Raw genomic sequence first — 19,978 nt, forward strand, 5'->3', positions numbered from 1 at the left:
CACGATTCCTCTCACAGATCTATTCTTTTAATTTTTTTTTACTCTGTGCCTTTCCCTTTTTCAATCTCGGCAGCCAAACAGTGGCATTGTCATTGGGTAGGGAGACTGCCACTGTGCCTGTGCAGTCTTCCCCACACTGCTGCTGAGCTGAGGGTGCCGCTGAGCCGAGCAGGGAAAGTGATTTGCCCGGAACAGGATGAGTCAATTTTCTTCTGTATCAAACACTTCACACCTGAAGCTGATATTGCTGGGAAAGTGATTGCGTGATTCAACTCATTTTCCTGACCATGGCTGGCTTGTGCTTAAAACTCTAACAGGGAACTGCTTTCCACTTGCATTAGGTAACTGTCTGGCATCCACTCTGCATCATTTTGCACCAAATCAATGTACTTTGCGAGCACACGGTTGCCATGTAGACTTGTAGTTCATGGCGGTTTCATTTTGAATTGCAAAACAGGTAAATATAGTAATTTTATATGAATCAGATACGGGTGGCTTTTTGCCTCCTTTAAAGCCAAGTAGAAGTGAGTTGCTTTTTCTTATGCGTCACCCTTGCTGCTCACATATATGAACAGTCTCAACATAGTCCCTGTGGTTTTTGCTATCATTGAATTACCTATGAAAACATAAAGACATGATTTACAGAAACACATTCTGCCCATGTGTCAGCATTCTGGTTATACTCTGTAAATACAGAACCTGCCTCCAACAATCTGGACAACTTGCCTTTGTTAATGTCATGGAAAAGACATGTTTAGCCCCATACCTTGAAGATCACAGCTTAGACACCAGTGTAAAAGCTGTATCTGTACCATAGATAATATAGGGAGTCTAGGGAGAACAGCCTTACTAGGCTAAGTATAGATTAGTAAGTTCTCTGTTGTTTAAATGGGCAGTGAGAATTACTACCCCACCTATTCAGGTATCTCCTCTACATATAAACATTTATTTCATTCCTTTTACTTAAAACACAGTCCACTCTCACAGACCCTCCCAAATGTCTTTCTTTATCTCTGGTCAGGTAAGAAATAAGCATGGCTGGCATGAATTAAATGGGATGGCCAAGGTCTGTACCAGCCCCAATTATAGTTTATTCTGTTATAAGTTGTAAGCTGAGGGAGCTCAAGAGGGGATGTTAACCTGCTGGCAGTTCCTGAAGGCAAGAATGCAAATCTCTGAGGTTTTTGTGGTGCAGTCAGTCAGCAGTGTGTTTGGAGCATAGCTGCACCATGAGAGGTAGTGTTCTGGGGTGTGAATTGCAACTTCATGCTCATGGATTTATTGTAGTTGTAAAAGCAACTCAGTCTGACAAACATATATTTTTCTTTACCATTTATAATTTCTGCAGCTGCCATGTGAAGACCAGATCATCCTTCTGAAAGGCTGCTGTATGGAGATAATGTCCCTCCGAGCAGCAGTTCGCTATGACCCCGAGAGTGAGACTTTAACACTAAATGGGGAGATGGCGGTGACAAGGGGCCAGCTGAAAAATGGGGGTCTTGGCGTAGTGTCTGATGCCATTTTTGACCTGGGCATGTCTCTTTCTTCATTTAACTTGGATGACACCGAGGTTGCCCTTCTTCAGGCTGTTCTGCTCATGTCATCAGGTGAGAATAGAAATATATTGGGATCCTAATTATTTTTAAACTCTTTGGCCTTTGTCATAAGCCTCTTTTTAAAAGAAATAAGATATGTTAGATCTTGTAGTGCTGCCTAAAGTGGGAGAAATTTTCTCTCAGAATCCCAATGCAGCTTAGACTTAGTTTGGTAAGCACTAGGAAAAAAATTCAGGGTATTCAAAAACATGGACATAAAGTGGCTTTGGTAACACACCTTGCTCAATTTGGTACTTACAGATTAGGCAGGGATGATCATCAGAAAGAACTCAGTTCTGGTTCAGAGCCAGTGTGTCTTGAATGAAAAACAGATGATTTAGCAACATTGGTCCTTACAATAAGTTAGTTCCCTTTTCCCCTGGATACTGTCATGCACTGGGCAGTTATATATATTTCCATCAGTCTCATATGTTTAGTTTGACCTGTCCTGGTTTCCCTAATTAGCAGCACCACTGTGCCCTAATGGGCATTTGAGAGTTGTGCTGTTTTCCTACACTGGGACCATTTGCAAATGGTCACTTGCTGGCATAATACAGAAGCAGCATCATATGATTTTCAAAGAGTTTATAACCTTCTCAATTTGGGTATATTTTCAAATATGCTTCCACTGATTGTGCCAGCCCAAAGAGGAAATTCCATTCTTGGGCAGTGGCAGATTTGGCAAGATTTTAAAACCGCTTTGAAGATTGGGCACTGAAAACAATATACAGTCAGTGATTTGCAAGCATAACTGCATCTGAGACAGAAAAGGTTTCCACATAAATTACAACACAGCACTTGATCTTGCCAATCAAAACATTTTGATTTCTTTTTAGTTCCATATACAGTGATACATGAGTAGTGGTTTCAGAAGGCAGTTCAAAGGACCTGCTTTTCCAGAACTGTCTCCGGAGAAGTGACTTGTGAAGGGGCTGGGTGCCAGCTGAGATAGTTAGGCAAATATTTGGCCTTTGTTGTACCTTGGTGCTCCATAACAGTTTCCTTTGCAGCTCACCTGGGATCAAAGCATGATCAAAGCATTGGTCAGACTGTAGAGAAACAGATAGAAGGGAACTGTAGTTTACGTAACTGATAAGTAATTTTTTTGTTTCTTTATCAGTTGTTTTACTGAAATATATAGGTAGAAGCCTTAGCTGAAATCAGGGATCTGTTGCTCTAGTCACTGTTAAGGCGACACATCCCAAACATCTATACTCTAAAAGGGCAAAACAGGCAAAGGATGAAGAAAAGAAGGATTATCTCCTTGTTTCAATGGGGACAGTACTGATAAGTGAGGTGTCCAGGGTGAAAGAAGTTGGCAGAGCCAAATGTCCATGGTCTCTCTTCTTTCTTTCCTAGCAATGGAATCATCCTATTTTTCCTGATTTATAATCAGGACCTTGTTAAAGCAGATAAGTAGTAACGATAATTCTGCTGCTTTGTATCCACAGATCGCCCAGGCCTTGTTTGCGTCGAGAGAATAGAAAAGTGTCAAGAGGGATTCCTCCTGGCATTCGAACACTACATCAATTACAGAAAACACCATGTTGCACACTTTTGGCCAAAACTGCTGATGAAAGTGACAGACCTGCGAATGATTGGAGCCTGCCATGCCAGCCGCTTCCTGCACATGAAGGTGGAGTGCCCCACAGAACTGTTCCCTCCGTTGTTCCTGGAAGTGTTTGAGGATTAGAGAGACTGGAGCGGTTCTCCGCACCCCCGTCGCACTACTGGCTGTCATTTCATCCCGTTGCCCAGCTCTTCTCACCTCTGTTCTTCTTTCATGCTCTTCTGTTTCTTGAGACGGGGTTGGGTTTTTGTTTGGGTTTTCTTTTTGGGTTGCTAGGGGGCAGTTGTATACACATGGATGAAAACATCCCTTTAATGCGGGTACTTGTGACTATTGCAATTTGTTCTTCAGTCCTTTGGTGTGAGTGCTTTGACAGCTTAACAGTGAAAATACGAACAGACCAATCTCATTCACCAGCACTTGTGTGGTCACCAGCTCACACACATCATTGCTTGAAAAATATGGGAGAGAAATTGAAGTGGCAGAAAATAAATTGACCTTCAAGTTAAAACAGCTATTGTTAATTTGACCCTGGCAATTCTGTCTAGTATTACCCCCTTTTGCAGGGTACAGGTGACCAATTCGTAATATGAAATTTCTAGTTTTCATGATTATTGCTATTGTAACAATTAACATTATGATCTAGGGTCTTCATCATCATCATGATCCCATAATTCTTTGAGGATTGTTCCAGCAGATACAGTTTAACTGTGCCCCAATTACTTAAAATAATGCAGAATGTTTAGAAGGGACTGACTCTATTTTTTTTCCATGTGTATAAGATATTAAGATCTTCAATTACTAAAGTTGAACTCCAGGTAACTTCTCTGGAAGGTCTGTTGGAGTAAGAAGGGGAATTTGATCCTCTGAGGTACTTTTTCTGAGAGTGAAGAGATCTGCTTTTTCTGAGATGCATGGAAAATCCATCACTCTGAGGGAGAAGACTCTCTGTCAGGATAGCAGGCAGTTCCTCAGAGTTATTCAGGGATATGAGGGCTCACGAAATGAGGAAAAGGAGAATGAAACATATTGGGTGACGTTCAGATGGGACAGAAGCCAACTGTGTTATTAACGACACTCAAGACTGTACAGCTTTATCCCAGTAATCCAAATAGTGTTGCTCAGCAGTAATGCTTTGTTTTATATATATATATAAAGTTTATATGCACATATATATTTAATTTTATATATATATAATTACAAATCTTCAGCAGGTGTCTTAAACATATTTCCATGTTTTTACCTTCTCTCTCCCCTTCTCTCACTCTCTACATGCGTGTGCGTGTGCGTGTGGATGCATGTGGATCAGCTAGGTTCTTCCTCCTTGGTGTCTGTTCATGTTTTGTTTGGCTAGATGCTCTCTTGATTCTTTTAATTTATTTCCACTAACTGCACTAGCAGGAACCAAACTGAGCAATGACAAAATGTCCTGCTGCCGAAATTCGCAAGCCAGTACTCACAGTCCTGGAATGTTTGGAGGCCAGTGGTGAGGACATTATAGGTAGAGGTTCCTCTCTGTCATCCATCTCCATTCAGGGTTGTTATCCCTGTGTTTTATAAACTTGATATTAAACCATTCTCTGAATTTGTATGATACATCAAAACCCTCCTTCTGTTCTTCCTGGGAACCAGAGACTTAGCTCACGTATTTTGCACTTCCTCATACCCTACGTTCTTTCATGTTGTGCATTCATTTGTACCAGTTTCTTTCTCTGCTATTTATTGACCTATTTGCCTGGCAAGTCAGTGGGCATTGTTAGGGTGGACGTGTTGACTTTCAAAGCTCATGGCCCAAATCTCAACCCATATGTTTTGTGTTTATCCCTTCACAAAAACATGATACTCAGGAAAACTTATAGGTGGAACACAGTATATGTGTGTCAGGGGTTAAATTCTTTCCACCCCCCTTTCCCTACATCATTGAGAAGGCATTGGAGTGCTATTGACCATGTTTGCAGGGATGCAGAATCTTGTTCTCCCTGTTCTTTGATACTATATGCACCTGTGATGAGCTGTGAGCACTGATGTTATCACTTAGGGGGTTTTTGTCAGAACATAAAACACAATGGGGTGTTTAGGGTTTTTTTGCAGATAGCGGGGAAGACAGGCCAGTGGGGATTAATTCTTACGTATTTGCTGAGGTTGAAGAACCTCTTACTCCATTTTGAAGTATGCATCTAAGCAACACCAGTCTCTATCCAAATTCCTTGTAGAGCACTGTCTTGGAGACAGAGTCAGAAACTAGCTTTTTGGATAGCTGATTTGGGGTGATTTGATAGGGAACCGATAGGATATAGGAAATGTAGAAAAGAAGCTGATCCCTTACTTGTGTCTATGCTTGTAAAGGAAAGAGAAATGTGCATGTCTTTTGGAGTTCTCTTCTGCCACAGATCTGAGCTTGTTGTTCCTCCTGCAGCCAGTGCAATTACCTCACCCGTTTGCTCAATGTGAGCTTGATTTAGTGTTCCAGCTTTTGACTGTGCCACGGATGAGACCCAGGAGAAAAAACGTCATATTTCTCTTAGTTCCAAAAAAGCTGATGCAGTTTGGAGCTGTGCTTAATCAGGGTTCAGAAAAATCAGGCCTCCTTCCTTAGGTGAGTGCAGATGGACTGAAGTGCCTAAAATCAGGCAACCAACTTTGACAGGTTCGGCAGTGCTCTTAGCAGAAAGGACATACATCAACATCCTTTTCTAGCTTTTTAGATTAAATTGGAGTCTGACACTGATTAACAGTGAGATAGTAGTATTCCTTAATTGAAAACTAAGACGAAGCTCTTAGTTGGACAGATTTGATGTACTGACATCTAATGGCCTCTAATCTCCTACCAGTCTTACTTTGTGTGACTTCATTTACTTCCTCAGTACAACTGCTGATTTGTGTGATCATGAGAGCAAAACTAGACCACATGAGGATGCTCTTGCAGACTCTTGCCAGTGGATACTGACCTTAGTTCTGCCAAGACATACATGCTTTTAAATATCAGTGGTCTCAAGCCATCGCGGCATTGAGCCACTGCGAGTGACCACCTCAGTGGCAGACAACAGTACTGTAGTCAGCACCCTTTGTAGTAACTGGCCTTCTGAGTGAAATAACAAGCACACACATTCTAGTGCAGTCCAGAGTCTCGTTTCTGATGGTGCCACGTAGCTCTTATGTTTGCTTTGTGGTCTATGTGTGGGTCTTACACAGAAGATTTTTCCTGTCAAACCTGATTGTCACCGTTCATGGTTTCGCCCTGAGTAACATGTGCATTTAGACACTCATTTCATGTGTAATCTCAGTTAAGTTATGATATTTATAATGACATATATAGCGTGTGATAATGATTTTTGTTTACATTCTGCCAAAATGTAGACGTTAGAGTTAGACCTCCAAGGTTGAAAATCATCCTTGAGCAGACTGCTTGCATCTTCAGAGGCAGGCATCAGAAAGAGATAAAAACTATCCAGAAAGACCATTTATATCAGAAATCTGCCAAGAGAGGGCTGTTGATCACAAGCGGAGCATGTCATTGCTAGTGATGTATTTTTATGCTATGGAACTCTAATCTGTATGTGTCATATTGACTTCTTGCTGCATGAATCATAAATTATAAAAATCAATCTTATGGTTTTGAGATGTAGCCAGCATTCCTAAGGCTAAACCTTTTTCATTGACAGAATCAAAATCCACAACCAAGGAACGTTTTCCTCTCACTGTGAGAGCAATTGAAAGTGTTCAACATTTATCTTTTCACAAAGGAAGAGGCATCAGAACCTCTTAATGTGTCTTGTTATTGTGATCATCTGGAAATGATTGCCAGACGTTTCCTTTTGATATAGTAATGAAGTGATCTGTATTTAAATTTTATAGAGAGAATTTTATTCTAGTGCGATAGAGATTTATTTTCCACTTACAGACTCAAAACGGTGTGAGCACGTTTTTGGTTTTGTTTTTTTTTTTTTTACTATGGTATATTTTTGCTTTAAAATTAAAAACAAAAAAAAAAAGGTTTGGCCTTATCACAGAGTTTTAGTATAGATGTTAGCAAATGCAAAGAGTATGCATTATTTGTGTGTATCCACATTGACTGATGTCGCCTTCAAAAAGCAATATTGTGCAGGTAATAAGTTGTTTGTGACTGTCCATTGCACAGTTTACCTTCTTTAAAAGCTAACCTTGTTTATGCACAAGACAATCAAATGTAAATCTACATCAGCACCCGGGTGTGGATTAAATTTATGTAAATTACTGAGCACAATGTAAAACATTAAAAGACACTTTATTTAATTACACATTTAATGTCGGTAAAGATAGTATCAGGGCATGAACTAGCTGACATACTGTAATTTCTTTTTTCCTACTTCCTTAGCACTCTTCAGTTTTAGTTTGCTCATAAATACATCAAATTAGTAATTCATAATTTTTTTGAAGAGAAGGGTGGTTTGGGTTGTTTATTTGTTTTTATTAAGTTGGTTGGGAGGACTTATTATTTTGTCTATGAGGTTTCTGGGTTTTGCTTATTTGGTTTATTTTTTTAATATCAATTTCATGCCCTGAGGGTAAGGCAAACATTACACCGTACAGTAAAAAAACAAAGTACCTTGGATGATGTATTTTTTTGCAAACAGTGTTAAGAGTTATGCTAGATTGGTAATATTTTTTCAGCCTAAAATATATTAAAAAAAAATCTGTGATCACAAATGTTTTAAACTATCTAAAGAGAAAATTTGTATATTTGGGGGAAGAAAATAATTTTTACATAGCTTTTGTATGCAGATATTAAAATGTAATTATGAATATAGTGGGCATAGATAACTGTGTAAGCTTGAATTCTAAAAAAGAAAAAGCTTATAACTGAAAAGTGGCCTGGTGTCTCTGTCTCTTTGTTGTGGGCTGTTTCATCAACTCTGTCGCACACTTCCAAGCCACCAGAATGGGAAAATTAGGACCTAGAGCACAATGTTTTATCAACTCTAACCTGCTCACATTTCTATCCTTCTGCATCCCTTTCATCACCTACCTCATATCTTATCTCCTCTCCTCCCCTCCCTTGGGCACCCAACTGGAGTTTTTCACTTCCTCACTCTTCACAGCAGCCAAAATTAATTCACTCCAAGTGAACTGACTCATGATTTATGTCTCACTCAATTACATTTTTTAAGGGAACGCCCTTTTTTTCCTTCTCCACTACCAGCCTAAACAGGGATGGTTGACAGGAGCAACAAGCTTCCCATCTTTTCATATGTTGCATACCTCAGTCTCTTACCTATTGGAGAAGATATTCTCTTCAAATATTTTCTCTAGTCTCCTATTCCACTGAAGTTTTGATTTCTCCTCTAGTCTGTTCATTCCCATCAGAAAGAAAAGCAAGACCTAGTGCCTGGATCCAGAGTTGTTCCTTGGCCTGTCTCAGATGGAAACCTATTTCAGGCTGTTGTTTCGTGGTGATTTCCACAGGCGTTTGCTGGCTGACTGCCAGCTCCTGATCCCGGTCCCCTTCCACATGAGGTGCTGGGAGCCTTCAAAAGGATGCTGAGCTCCCTTACTCTGCCTGGCATTGGTGGGACTTCCTGACACCAGGCTTGGTGTCCTTAGGGAGTGCGGTGCTGGCACCTCAAGGGTTTGTTCCCACTGGCCCCTGGGAATAGGGGCTGTCTTCAAAGGCAGGATCTCCATCTGAAGAGCTGGAGGGAAAGCATGAAATCCCTGCCCTGCCTTAAATGGAATCCCTTTGAGCACTCCAGCCACCTTAGTGGGGAAGTCTTGCCAAAGCCTCTACTGGGGTTGAACTGAGTGAGCAGCAATGTGGGCTGCTCAGGCCCTACAGGACCAGCTCTGGAGTGAGGAATTGATTTGGTGCATAACAACTTGTTTACTTGATGTGAAGAAATAATTCTACTCCACAGATGCCAGCGCTCTGGCTGTCACATTTTCAGGCTTAATTTGTAGCGATGAAGTCTGTATTTTTGAAAAAGTAGAATGAGGTCTGTTGAGAGGAGCAGTGTTTTGACAGCTGCATGAATTTGCTTCAGTGTCTATTTGTCACTGCAGAGAAGGATGTAAGAGAAGGTCAGTTCTCCCCTCAGAGCTCTGCACTGCAGCAGGAGTGTGTTCTCAACCCACTGTGGGCCACCTCATGCATCGTGAGCCTACTGGTGAACAAAGCTGAAGTCTATTCATCCTCTTGGTGACAGTGGGTGAAGGTTTTCTCTACTTGAAAACTGACCCACGTCTTAAGGATTTTCTCTGTGGACTTAGGAATAAACAGACAGATATATGTCTTATAGTCATGTGTGCTGTATGGTATTCCCATAGCATCAATAGTTTCAAAACAAAGCTCCCTTGGTACACACAAAGATGTGCCTGAAGATTTAGAATTATAAAAATGGAGGAAGACCCTTTGAATCATTTAGGAGAGCCTTGACACCCTAACATCAAGGAATACCGAAAGACTGGTGGGATCCCTGAATCAGAAGTCCCAAAGGGAGAAGTAGGAAGGTTCCTAGGTCATCCTGTCCTTGTGGTGCCTTGGAAACTTGGAAAAACTTGGAAAAGTGGTCCAAGTTTGGTACCCTGCTGTGCAGAACCGGGGTGGCCTCCTGCAGGGAAAACAAGACAATTCCTACTGGACTGTATTTGGAAAACACTGTAAAATATTAGAGAAGGACATCAGCAAATCAAAAGCAAAACCCCAAATAAGTCATTTCGCAAATGCCACTGGAATTTGAATTTGCAAGAGACTACCTGAGTTGGTATGGGGGTAGCTTTAAGCAGTATCTCTCTGAACAGAAATGCTCTAGTTACGAGAAATAAAAGCAGTTTTGCAAAATCCAGATGAAAGTAGTATCTAAAGGGAAAAAAAGATATATTATATTAGCTGCAAGGTCTTTATATCCCTGATCAGAGGTAGGAGCAAAAAGGGGAAGAAGTTGTCTTTGCTGGGATAGCTATAGAGGCAGAAAGCTTCACTGCCTGTTGTAATGTTTAAAATGGAAATGAAAGCTTAGCATACCTTAGTGTGTATATAAAGTTGCAGTAGGAGTTGGCTAGGGCTGGAAAAAAAAGAATAAAAGAAAGAAAAAAAAAGAAAGAGAGAAAGAGAAAGAAAGAAAGAAGAAAAGAAAAAAGAAAGAAAGAAAAGAGAGAAAAAAAGAAAGAAAAAGAAAGAAAAAGAAAGAAAGAAAAATAAAGAAAGAAAAAGAAAACAAAGAAGAAAAAAAAGAAAGAAAGAAAGAAAAAGAAAACAAAGAAGGAAAAAAGAAAGAAAAATAAAACAACAGTATTGGAGGAAGAGAAAGATCAGGAAAAAATGTGTGCCCATGAACAATACAGCGTGCACAGAGGCTCTCATGGTCCAGATAATCCTAGATTTGTTTTCTCATGGTGAAAAAAATGCATGCTGGCTTTAGATTAGAATTCTTTCTCCAGAATTAGCCTTCTTGGAAAAGGGCAAAGGGTAAGCTAACCTTGCACTTTGGATCAGTGCTTGCTAAAGGTGTAAGACAGGAGTTGTGAGAGCTGCAGGTAATGGGCTTTGCAGCTTTGCCAAAGATCGTGGTTCTGACCACCTACTGCATGCTTAGGCAGCATGCTCTGGGACCATTACTTGATGAAAAGTGAAGTAAGTTGAGTTCTGTGCAGTCATATTTAAAAAACAAAGCTGGAAATAATTAATGGGTCTGAGAGGCCAAATCTTGTGCCCCTTGAAGTCAGAGCTATAGATAATGGCAAAAGGTGAGTTCCAGGCTATGATCTTGGTGAAGTGTAGGAGAGATCACAGGTACTGTCAGTTGCTTTCACAAAAGGCACAAGAAAGTGTTTGGCAATTATGACACAGAAACATAATCCACACTTTAAAAACAGCACATCTTGGTGAAGCAGGTCAGAATCAATGAATGTGAGCAGCGAAGAGCCTGCAAGATGCATAACCATGAACATCTCTCTTTTCCGGTACCCCAGCCCTTGCAGTGCAGGAGGACAAACAGACCCTCAGCTCCTGTTAATGCTCTGTGAAGGTCCTGACATTAGTCCTACATTCCCGTGCAGCATGCATGGAGAAGGAATATAATCTAGAGGCCTGAGCCTTCCCTGGAAGTTCTGCTGACACCAGAGATGGGACGAAGGGCACCAGAACAGATTTCTACTCACTGGATCAGGAACTACAGAGATGGTATGATGACCACAAAGGTCTGCTTGAATGAAATGGGCAGTAGCAATAGGGACAGGTCTGCTGCCTCTGAAGCCTGTGTACAAAGCTCAGGAGCAAGGTGTTCTTTGTCAGGAGTCTGTAGTATTCAAATGAGCATCTGATGGTCTTAAAATCACATTCACTTGTCTCCTATCACCAGAGTTTGTAAGCTGTGAATATTGCTGTCAAGATCCATAGAAGAAATGAGAGATTATGGGGGAAGGAAGCTGTTTTGGCCAGAAGTAGAGGGGTTTGAGCTTCCTGCAGACTCTTTGCATATGCACAACTTTGCACTCAACACAGGGCTAAAAAAACAAACTAGGTTGATCCATTTCCAGGCTATATCCTTAAAGCCCTGAAAAATGAAGCACTGATTGCCCTTTGAATCAAAGGTCTTTTGGGGCTGACGGTTCATTTTGGGAGCCAAGAACAGCTTCAAGTCCCGGGCTGCCCTGCACTGAGGACATGGGAACACATTGGGCTGGGAGTATCTGTGGTGAAATAACTACATGCTTCTAGCAGCCAGCAGGCATGCAGCTCCATGAGCCTGGAGCTGTTAGAGAGGCACTCTGTCTCCAACTCTGTCACCGTGGTATTGCTGCAGGTCTGAACTCAGGGCAGAAAGGACACACGGAGACTATTCAGGGTGTGAGGTGCGGGATTCTTCCTAATTTTATTTTTATTTCAAGTTCTATTAATAAAATCAGTAGTGAAATTAAGTAATCATCTAATGTTAATTACACCTTGTCACATTTCTAGCTGAGCTGATCTGATTTGCCTCTAGCCTTGGCTCCAGACAGTTGAATGCACCTACGCTCCATTATTCCCACACATGTTTTTTCCCGAACTGGGCATGATGACAGTGTTTCAACTTCAAAATAAACCTCACAATATCCATTTCTTTTTTTATGGTGAAAAATAAGGTGGTAATAAGGATTTTAACAAGGAGATGTCAAGACAACAGAGGTGTCTTGGCCAGGACAAGAGGCTGGACTAATAAGCCAGGTTTCAGAATTCCTTTCATGAGCTGTGATGCCGCACTTTTATCCATCCACAGCGCCGGGAGACTGATCCCAGTAATATTTTCATTTTCATAAAGGAAGTAAGTAGGATTTTTTTTCCCCTTTTTCTGGGCTTCAGAAGAGTTCTTAGGAGATGTTTGCCTTCCTCAGAGTCAAGATGTTTGACTTCTGCAAAGTAAAGTGAGCCCCTCTCAACTGTTGACGTTTGTGTCCGTTGCAGATGAAGCTCTCCTCCTTCCTGAAGTGTATTTTAAGCAGAGAGTTTGATCAGTAAGACGGAACACCTGTCTGCACTAGCCACTTGATTTTCACTCCCATACATCACCTATATGCACACGCTGACTCCTGGGTATTTTCTTTTTCAGATAGTGGTGGTAGCTGATGCCCTTGGATTGGAGGTCAGGTGCCAAGGTCTTGTAAGAAGGAGAGTTGTTCTGGGTGGATGCCAGTGCTCTCCATAGACTGGAAACTGCTGTCACTATAAAAGTACTGCAAAAACTTATGTTCTTTGTGAGAGGGTGCAGATTTTTCCTGTTGCATGAGTTAAGGGTCAGTTATGAAAACCTTGGTGTTCTTTGCTTTTACAAGCTGTGGGATAGCTCAGGACTGCATTATTCTTGGACCAGATTTGAAGTAGTCTATCACTGAACATAAGAGCATGTTCTGAGCTTTGATTCACTTGACACTAACTTTAGAAGTTGATGTAATATTGTTGTATTAGGAAATCTGCTTGTTGTCTTCCCTCTAAGCATCCATCATGTGCCTGAAATGGGTGCTGAGTGATTTGTACTGAATTTCCCTGGTTTTTTGACTCTGTCACTTCAAGCCCACTTGTGGGAAACCAAACAGGTGGGCAGGCTAGAGAGCCAGAGGCAGCTACCCAGTGAGAGGCCTCAGAGACAAAACTGTGTCAGAACAGACTTTAGGCGTCAGCACCCACTGGGTGAAATAACTTTTGCATAATTCAAACTAACTGGTGACTAATAATAAGACCCACGACTTGAAGCTCTTTCTGTAATTCCACTTCTTGAAAGGAGAGGTTGAAAAAAAAATATCTCTTTCCTTTCTCTGTGTATATCCTCATGTGAAATGCCTTCTCTAATACAGAAGTGTTTCCTTCTGCTTCTGCATTGGAGCATCAGTATTTTAGTGATTTTTAAGTGCAAATATGGTAACCAATAAATGACAACTACAACCAGTTACAACTAAGCAGAGAGATAAGGTATAGCTTAAGGTTTGTCTAGTTTAAAGAAATGATCTAACTGATGATGATGTGTTTGGGTTCAGGCCTTAAAGCTGTTCAAAAATCAAGTGGATGTAGAAAAAAGTCTTACTTGCATCAGCCAGTCATCCCCAAAATATATTTCAGTGGAGATCTTTCTGAGTGAAACATCTATTTTTTTACTAAAGTGAGATTAACAGCATTGAGAAGTGATATGTTTGTCTAACAAAAAGTGAGAGAACTTTGGCCTTTTTCACCAGTTTTACTCTGCACAGAGCCGGGGTAAGGGGGCAAAACCTTAAAGGAACTGGCTTTTTCCAAACATCCTAATTTTTTTGGAAAACCAACTTTCTAGCTAACCCAGTTTGAAACATCATGTTCCAACCAGCCCAAATCACAGACACAAATGAAGATACAAAATAAAGTTGTTTTTACTGAGCCCCGATTTTGTGACAGCAGGCTATATTGCATGCCTAGCACACTGGGTACCTGGTCAAACCCTGCCAGCTGTAAAGCAGGGCAGAGTGTTGGCAACTCTGTTGTTTAAAATGTCAGGACTCTTCCCACATGGAAAAGATGGTGTATTATGCTGTGAATGTTGATTTTGCACCTAGGCAATAAGTGGTAGCTTGTGTGACAGACACACTGATGAATAGATGCAGGGAGCCCTTTGTCGTCTAAAATGTCTCTGCTGAGAAATACTGCCTGGCTGTGAATCTGGATGCACCAGGATTGCTTGTAAGGGGCAGGGTGGGTTTAGCCTGGTTCTGCACGGTCTACCTTGAACTGCACTGCCTGGTGAACTGCACCCAGCTGGTGAGGACATGGGTGAGGGAGGTAGGAATTTTTGCTGCCTGAAAATCGTATCATATTCACAACACAAGCGTCAGTTACAAGCTCTGTAACTGAGCCATGCAGACAGGCTGAGCTTGTCCCTTTGAGGAGTCTGGGCAGAGAAGTGCATTGAGAGCTCAGGTAGTTGTTTCCTTTGGCTCTTCATTTGCAAATGCACATTGGGCCATTTGGAAGATTGCATTTCAAACTGGTTTAGAGACAAAGATGGTTTTCCAACTAAATTAGATATTTTGTAAGAACATTCCTTCATTCTTCTTTCCAGCAACTTTTCTGATTCTACGACTCAGGCTATATTCCTCAGATATAGTGTTGCAGTTTATCCTGGGACCACAGTACAGGCATGAAAACTTAGAAACTAACACCTTCAGCTGGAACAAAGTGAAAACTGGTTTTGGAAATACGACCACAGGATCTAATGAAGCTTATCTCCCTAGCAAGGCTCCCTCTCTCCTTCCTTGTCACCTGGCCTCTGTACCAGAAACTGTCAAACAAGCTCCAAACTCCAATGACCCCACCTCTGCAGCAGAATGGGGACACATAGCATTATCTCTGCCATTCCTGATAAAATAACTACAGGAGCTCAACTGAAAGCTTCTCTTTCAACTACTTTCTTTCCCAAAGTACTTTGTCAAAACTGCAGAAGTCACAGAAAGAAGAAAAATCCAGCTAATCTAAACAACAGCAAACCTCAAATCAAGGAGCTTGCCAGACTTTACAAATTACCTACTTATATTTATCCTTCTGCCTCCTCAGTCATTTGATTTCACAAGTTTTGCTAGGGAGATTGTAGATTAAAGAGAGCAGCTTTGCCCAAACCAGTAGCAAAAAGTACCGGAGAGCCTAAAGTGAAAAACAGGAAACTTCTATGCCACAGGAATCCTGAATGTTCAGTTTAAAGAGGATTCACTGATTGGAAAATGCAAAATACTGTCTTGAGGGCAATAACAATGATAAACGTTTAGAAAAGAGGGTGTGAGAGCCATCAAAACAAAACCAAAAAAAAAAGGGGGGTAGTCCAGCTAAAAATCTTGTTTTGCACTTCTTTGAGAGAGGAAGTCTAAAATTTTGTAACTATGCAAAAACCCTGGGAAAACTGTCTAAGACTTCACAAGCTAAGGAACTCCACTGAATACTAGGTTTAATGTGGACTCTAAATCTTCTGAAAGGATGCTGAAGTCATGCCATAAAGATCATAAAATGTTCATTTACTATCTTCTAAATACCAGATAGACCCTTTGGACACAAGAATAGACTTCAAATACCTGTCACAGCCCCAGAATTTGCTGCCTCCTCTCTGGTCGTCCCTCAGAGCTAAGATGAGGGTTGATGTTTGTGGTGGGCACCAGTGAGCTCTTCTCTCAGCCCCAGGCCAGTGCCCACCTGGCTGCTCAGTAGGAGGCTGGCCCTGGGTCAGGATGCAGGCTCTGGTTTCCAGGAGCTGAGGCTCCTACTAAGTTCCTGAACAGCCTGGAGGCAAGGATCTGGCAGCACACTGACTAGGAGAAACACCCTTGTGCCCTTCCTGGGACCAACAAGGTTTGCACTTGGCCTACTTGGTCAAGATGACTGGTATGGGCAGGTGTATCAGGAGAGTTAGGGAAAGGAGTGGCTGCCACATTTCGTTATTTCATGGGTTTTAGAGAACTTCCAAAGTCAGGTTGAAGTCTGGTGCACACAGCCATTCTGAGCTCTCCTGCCCTTTGATCTTAGAATTACTAAGGTTGCAAAATACCTCTAAGATCATTGAATCCAACTGTTAACCCAGCACTGCCAAGTCCATCACTAATCTATATCCCAAAGTGCTACATATACATGGTTTTTGCCTCCTCCAGGCTTGGTGATTCCACTTCCCCAGGCAGCTTGTTCCAATGCCTGACCACCCTTTCAGTGAAGAAATTTTACCTATTGTCCAGTCTAATCCCCCCCTAGTGCAACTTGAAGCCATCTCCTGTTGAGTTGTTGTTTGTTACCTGGGAGAAGAGAGTGACACAGGGTCATAGGATCACTGAGGCTGGAAAAGGCCTCTAAGATCATCAAGTCCAACAGATGAGCCCACCTGAACCCCAAACTCAATACAACCTGACACCACTGACCCCATCCGATTACTGCATCTAAGAGACACAGAGACAGTCTGAACCAGGTCCTGATGTGTTCACCTCCATGGGACCACATGAGAACATAGTTCACCACTCCCCCTTTAACAAACTTAATTCTGAAATTGCCACTAAGACACAAATACCTTCCCCAGAAATGTGGAAGAGCCTAAACTGACCTAGGACAAATAGGAGACCTCTCCAGCCTGAACAGCAACTCTATGAGCTTCCTGCCCTCCATGGCCAACTGTGGGGCTGTTCCTTCTGTCCTGGACAGAGATCCCAACCCTGTTCTCAGCTCCAGCCACACATGACAGGAGAATAAAGACATCAGCTTGCTGGTTGAAAATACTAATTCCTACCTAGCCTGGGCCATCACAGCTATTTCCAGCTATTCCAGGTATGCAGAAGCAATGATCTGTTTTCATCTTGCCCCAACTCCATCTTCTGGCATTAAGAGAGACAATGCTGTCCTTCAATGCATGGGAAAGTCACTCCTTTTCACATAGTCCCATTTTTCCTGTTTGATATTTGCTGATTTTTATCCGTAACTTAATTCTGCTTTTCTATAGAATATGGTGTGTTGTTTACATATGGATATAATTTTCACTTGTTATATTTACTTTCCTTGACAGGTATAATGCTGTCATTTATAATTCTCCATAAAAGTCCTGTTGCTCCCCACACTAAAAAACTAAATTGCTCATCACATATAATTTGTTTTTATGATCATGTGCTCATCTGCCTTAAAAGAGAGGGATTTATGCAGAAATAATTGGGTAAATTAACTGTTTAGGAAATCAAATGTAGAACTTAATAATGTCCAATATGTTTTTGTACTTAAACTTCATATCTAAAAGCTGTAACACAAGTAGTTCCTGTTCTTTCTCACCTTTTTGAACGATAGGATAGCACCTTTTACAACCAGACTGTGTGCCAGGCTTGCCAATATCTTAAGAACATGAAAATCATGACCATCATCTGATCCAGTGTGTCATGGAAGAGGATGACCTTCCAAGTGGGCACTAAATTGCAGTCCCCTAGTGCTCTGGTGGGGGATTCTGACTTCTCTATCTTGCTTGTAAGATGTACCCAACAGACTGCAGACGGAACCAGACAACCTTTTCTGACATGTGAGGTCACTGACCAAGAGCTCTCTTCTTCCTTTCAATATTCTTTGAAGAAAAATAGTAGGTTGGAGCCAATTGATAGTCCCAATGTGTGAGATCTGACAGGTCTAAAAAAGGTATGGAAAGAACTGGTAAGGCTTTGTTTGTATGCCAGTCAGGACAGATCCATAGAAGTAGATCTGTCATCTAGCCTTATCTTGTTGGTTTGGAGCAATTCAATACAGAGAAAAAATATGTAATGAGAAGATACCAAAGTGGTAGAGAGGACATATACTTTGGAAAAGGTTGTTGAGAGAAGTTATGAATGCCTCATCCCTGTGAGTGTTTAAGGCCAGGACGGATGGAGTTCTGAACAACCCAGTCTAGAGGAAGGTGTCCCTGGCCATGTCAGGGGGGTTGGAAATAAATGATCTTTGGGGCCCCTTTTGACTCAGACCATTCTATGACTCTATGATCCCTCACTGAAGATCAAGATGGCAGAGAGTGATGCAAGTTCCCTGAGCTCTGTTAGACCAATTATAATAAATGTAACACAAAATCAGAAGCCAGAGGAGCTTTTACTAATAACATTTATTTGATTAAATTGCCTCATACACGTGGTCAGAAAAAGAAAGAAACACGGGAAATTATTGCTAATGTCAGCATAGCGTAGAGAAAGTGTTTACAGTTCAGCATCTTCTCATTTTTTCTTCTTAGGATGTTCTGTATTTTAAATGGTAAGTACTTCTGGTCCTTTCTCACTTGTCTTAAGAGAAATTAAGAGAGAGATGGAAAAATGGTAGATATGTTTAAAAATATATAATCAGTAAAAAGATGTCTCAGTTTAGCATCAACAATCTGAACTTCTTTAAATTGTGCAAAACCAAAAAGTGACAGCTTTTGGTTGCACCTTACACGTTTCCACATAAATTACCAAATGCATCTCTACCACATTTCTGTCCTATTCCAGTGAAAGGTAATGACTGTTCCCTCAGCTGGTAAGGCTATGCCAGAGTAACTAAGAGAAAAATTGTAAAAATTTTGATTTCTCAAAATATTTAAGTACCCTGATTCCCATCTTTCTTTCTTCTATCTGTTATTTAAAAATCCTGACTTGGTGAGCTTTTCGGTAAGCCACTCAGAAGGCATATTCCATTTGCAGAGTAAACTAGCTCCACCAAGTGACAACTGTTGTGATTGCTAGTCTATACCTGCAGTTAAAATAATATAAATCTGGTACGGTACCACAACAAGCCAGTACATCAAATTTTCATTTCCTTTCATTTCAGGAATTTTAAACAGTAGGATCTCCTTTACTATCGTTATTATTTGTATTTTTGTCATTTTGGATTATGGAGACCATGGTGGAGTTGAAGCAAGTCACGTTTTTTCCGTCTAGAGTTCTCCTTCAGTGAACAGCTAGCAAAGAGACAAACAAAACTGATAGGCAGCACTGGTCCCAGGCATGTGGGCTAGCTGCAAGATGAATTGTTTCATACCCATGCATATAGATCTGCATGGGTGCACAGCAACATGCATTTAACACACTCAAAAGATGTATAGGCTATTACAGATTAATTTAACATCTTGGGTATTATAGTTCTTTCTCTCTGTCATGCTCACTCACTACAGAAGAGACTATCAGAATGTATGCTGTGTTCTCAGCTACACATTCCTTTGCAAAGACTGCACAAGCTGAAAGAGAAGGGGAAATTGCTCAGCACTCTCAGGGGATATGAAAGTCAGAAGAACCACAAGAAAGAGTAAACAAGCTACCTTCAGAAAGGATGGTAAGAACTTCCCAGGCAGGGCTAGGCAGAAAACTTGGCCTCTCAGAAAGTCACTGTGTTGTCTGGAGTGACATCTGCTAAGATATGGTGTACAAGAGGACAAGACCTGAGGATTCTCAGGTTTGGGCTTTTTTTTTTTTTTTTTTTTTTTTTTTGTGCCTCTGAAGAACCAAGAGAGTATTATCCTGCTTCTTTACAAGACTCAGTCCAGAAATATGTCCTTGGCATGCTCTGGTGTTAAATTTGATTTTGATTAGAGACTGGTGGAGTGCTGGTCAGTGGGAAAGGCAATGCTTGGGATTTCAGGCAGTACAGTAAGACATCACATTCCGTGGGCCCATCAAGACAACAGCCCTAGGGTTAAAAATCCTTACTATACCAAACTGAAAGCTGTGTGTTGAGGAAATAGCAGCGAGTATTCTGATCTAGAAGAAAGGCTGTTTTTCTCATATGATGCCAATGTGGACACAGAGCACTGTCACTAATATTCTTCTTCTTGGTTACACTGCACTGTGCCACCAGCATCCGGGTTTCTGTGTGAGTCCGTGA

At 41.2% G+C, this 19,978-nt stretch overlaps 1 protein-coding gene across 22 annotated transcripts in view; it reads left to right on the forward strand.

Annotated features, from left to right (window-relative positions):
* Positions 1–8,011, forward strand: part of THRB (thyroid hormone receptor beta) — a 161,301-nt gene extending 153,290 nt beyond the window's left edge. For all 22 annotated transcript variants that reach the window (XM_051808420.1, XM_051808408.1, XM_051808409.1 and 19 more), the window contains 2 exons: positions 1,349–1,607; positions 3,047–8,011. In XM_051808420.1, the coding sequence (XP_051664380.1) occupies positions 1,349–1,607; positions 3,047–3,288 (501 nt within the window). In that variant the 3' untranslated portion in view covers positions 3,289–8,011. The remainder of the gene's footprint in view (positions 1–1,348; positions 1,608–3,046) is intronic.
* The last annotated feature ends 11,967 nt before the right edge of the window (positions 8,012–19,978 follow it).

Source organism: Manacus candei, unplaced genomic scaffold (genome assembly GCF_025592945.1).
Source record: "Manacus candei isolate 608988 ecotype Guabito, Panama unplaced genomic scaffold, ASM2559294v1 h1tg000072l, whole genome shotgun sequence".
Lineage (NCBI taxonomy): Eukaryota > Metazoa > Chordata > Aves > Passeriformes > Pipridae > Manacus > Manacus candei.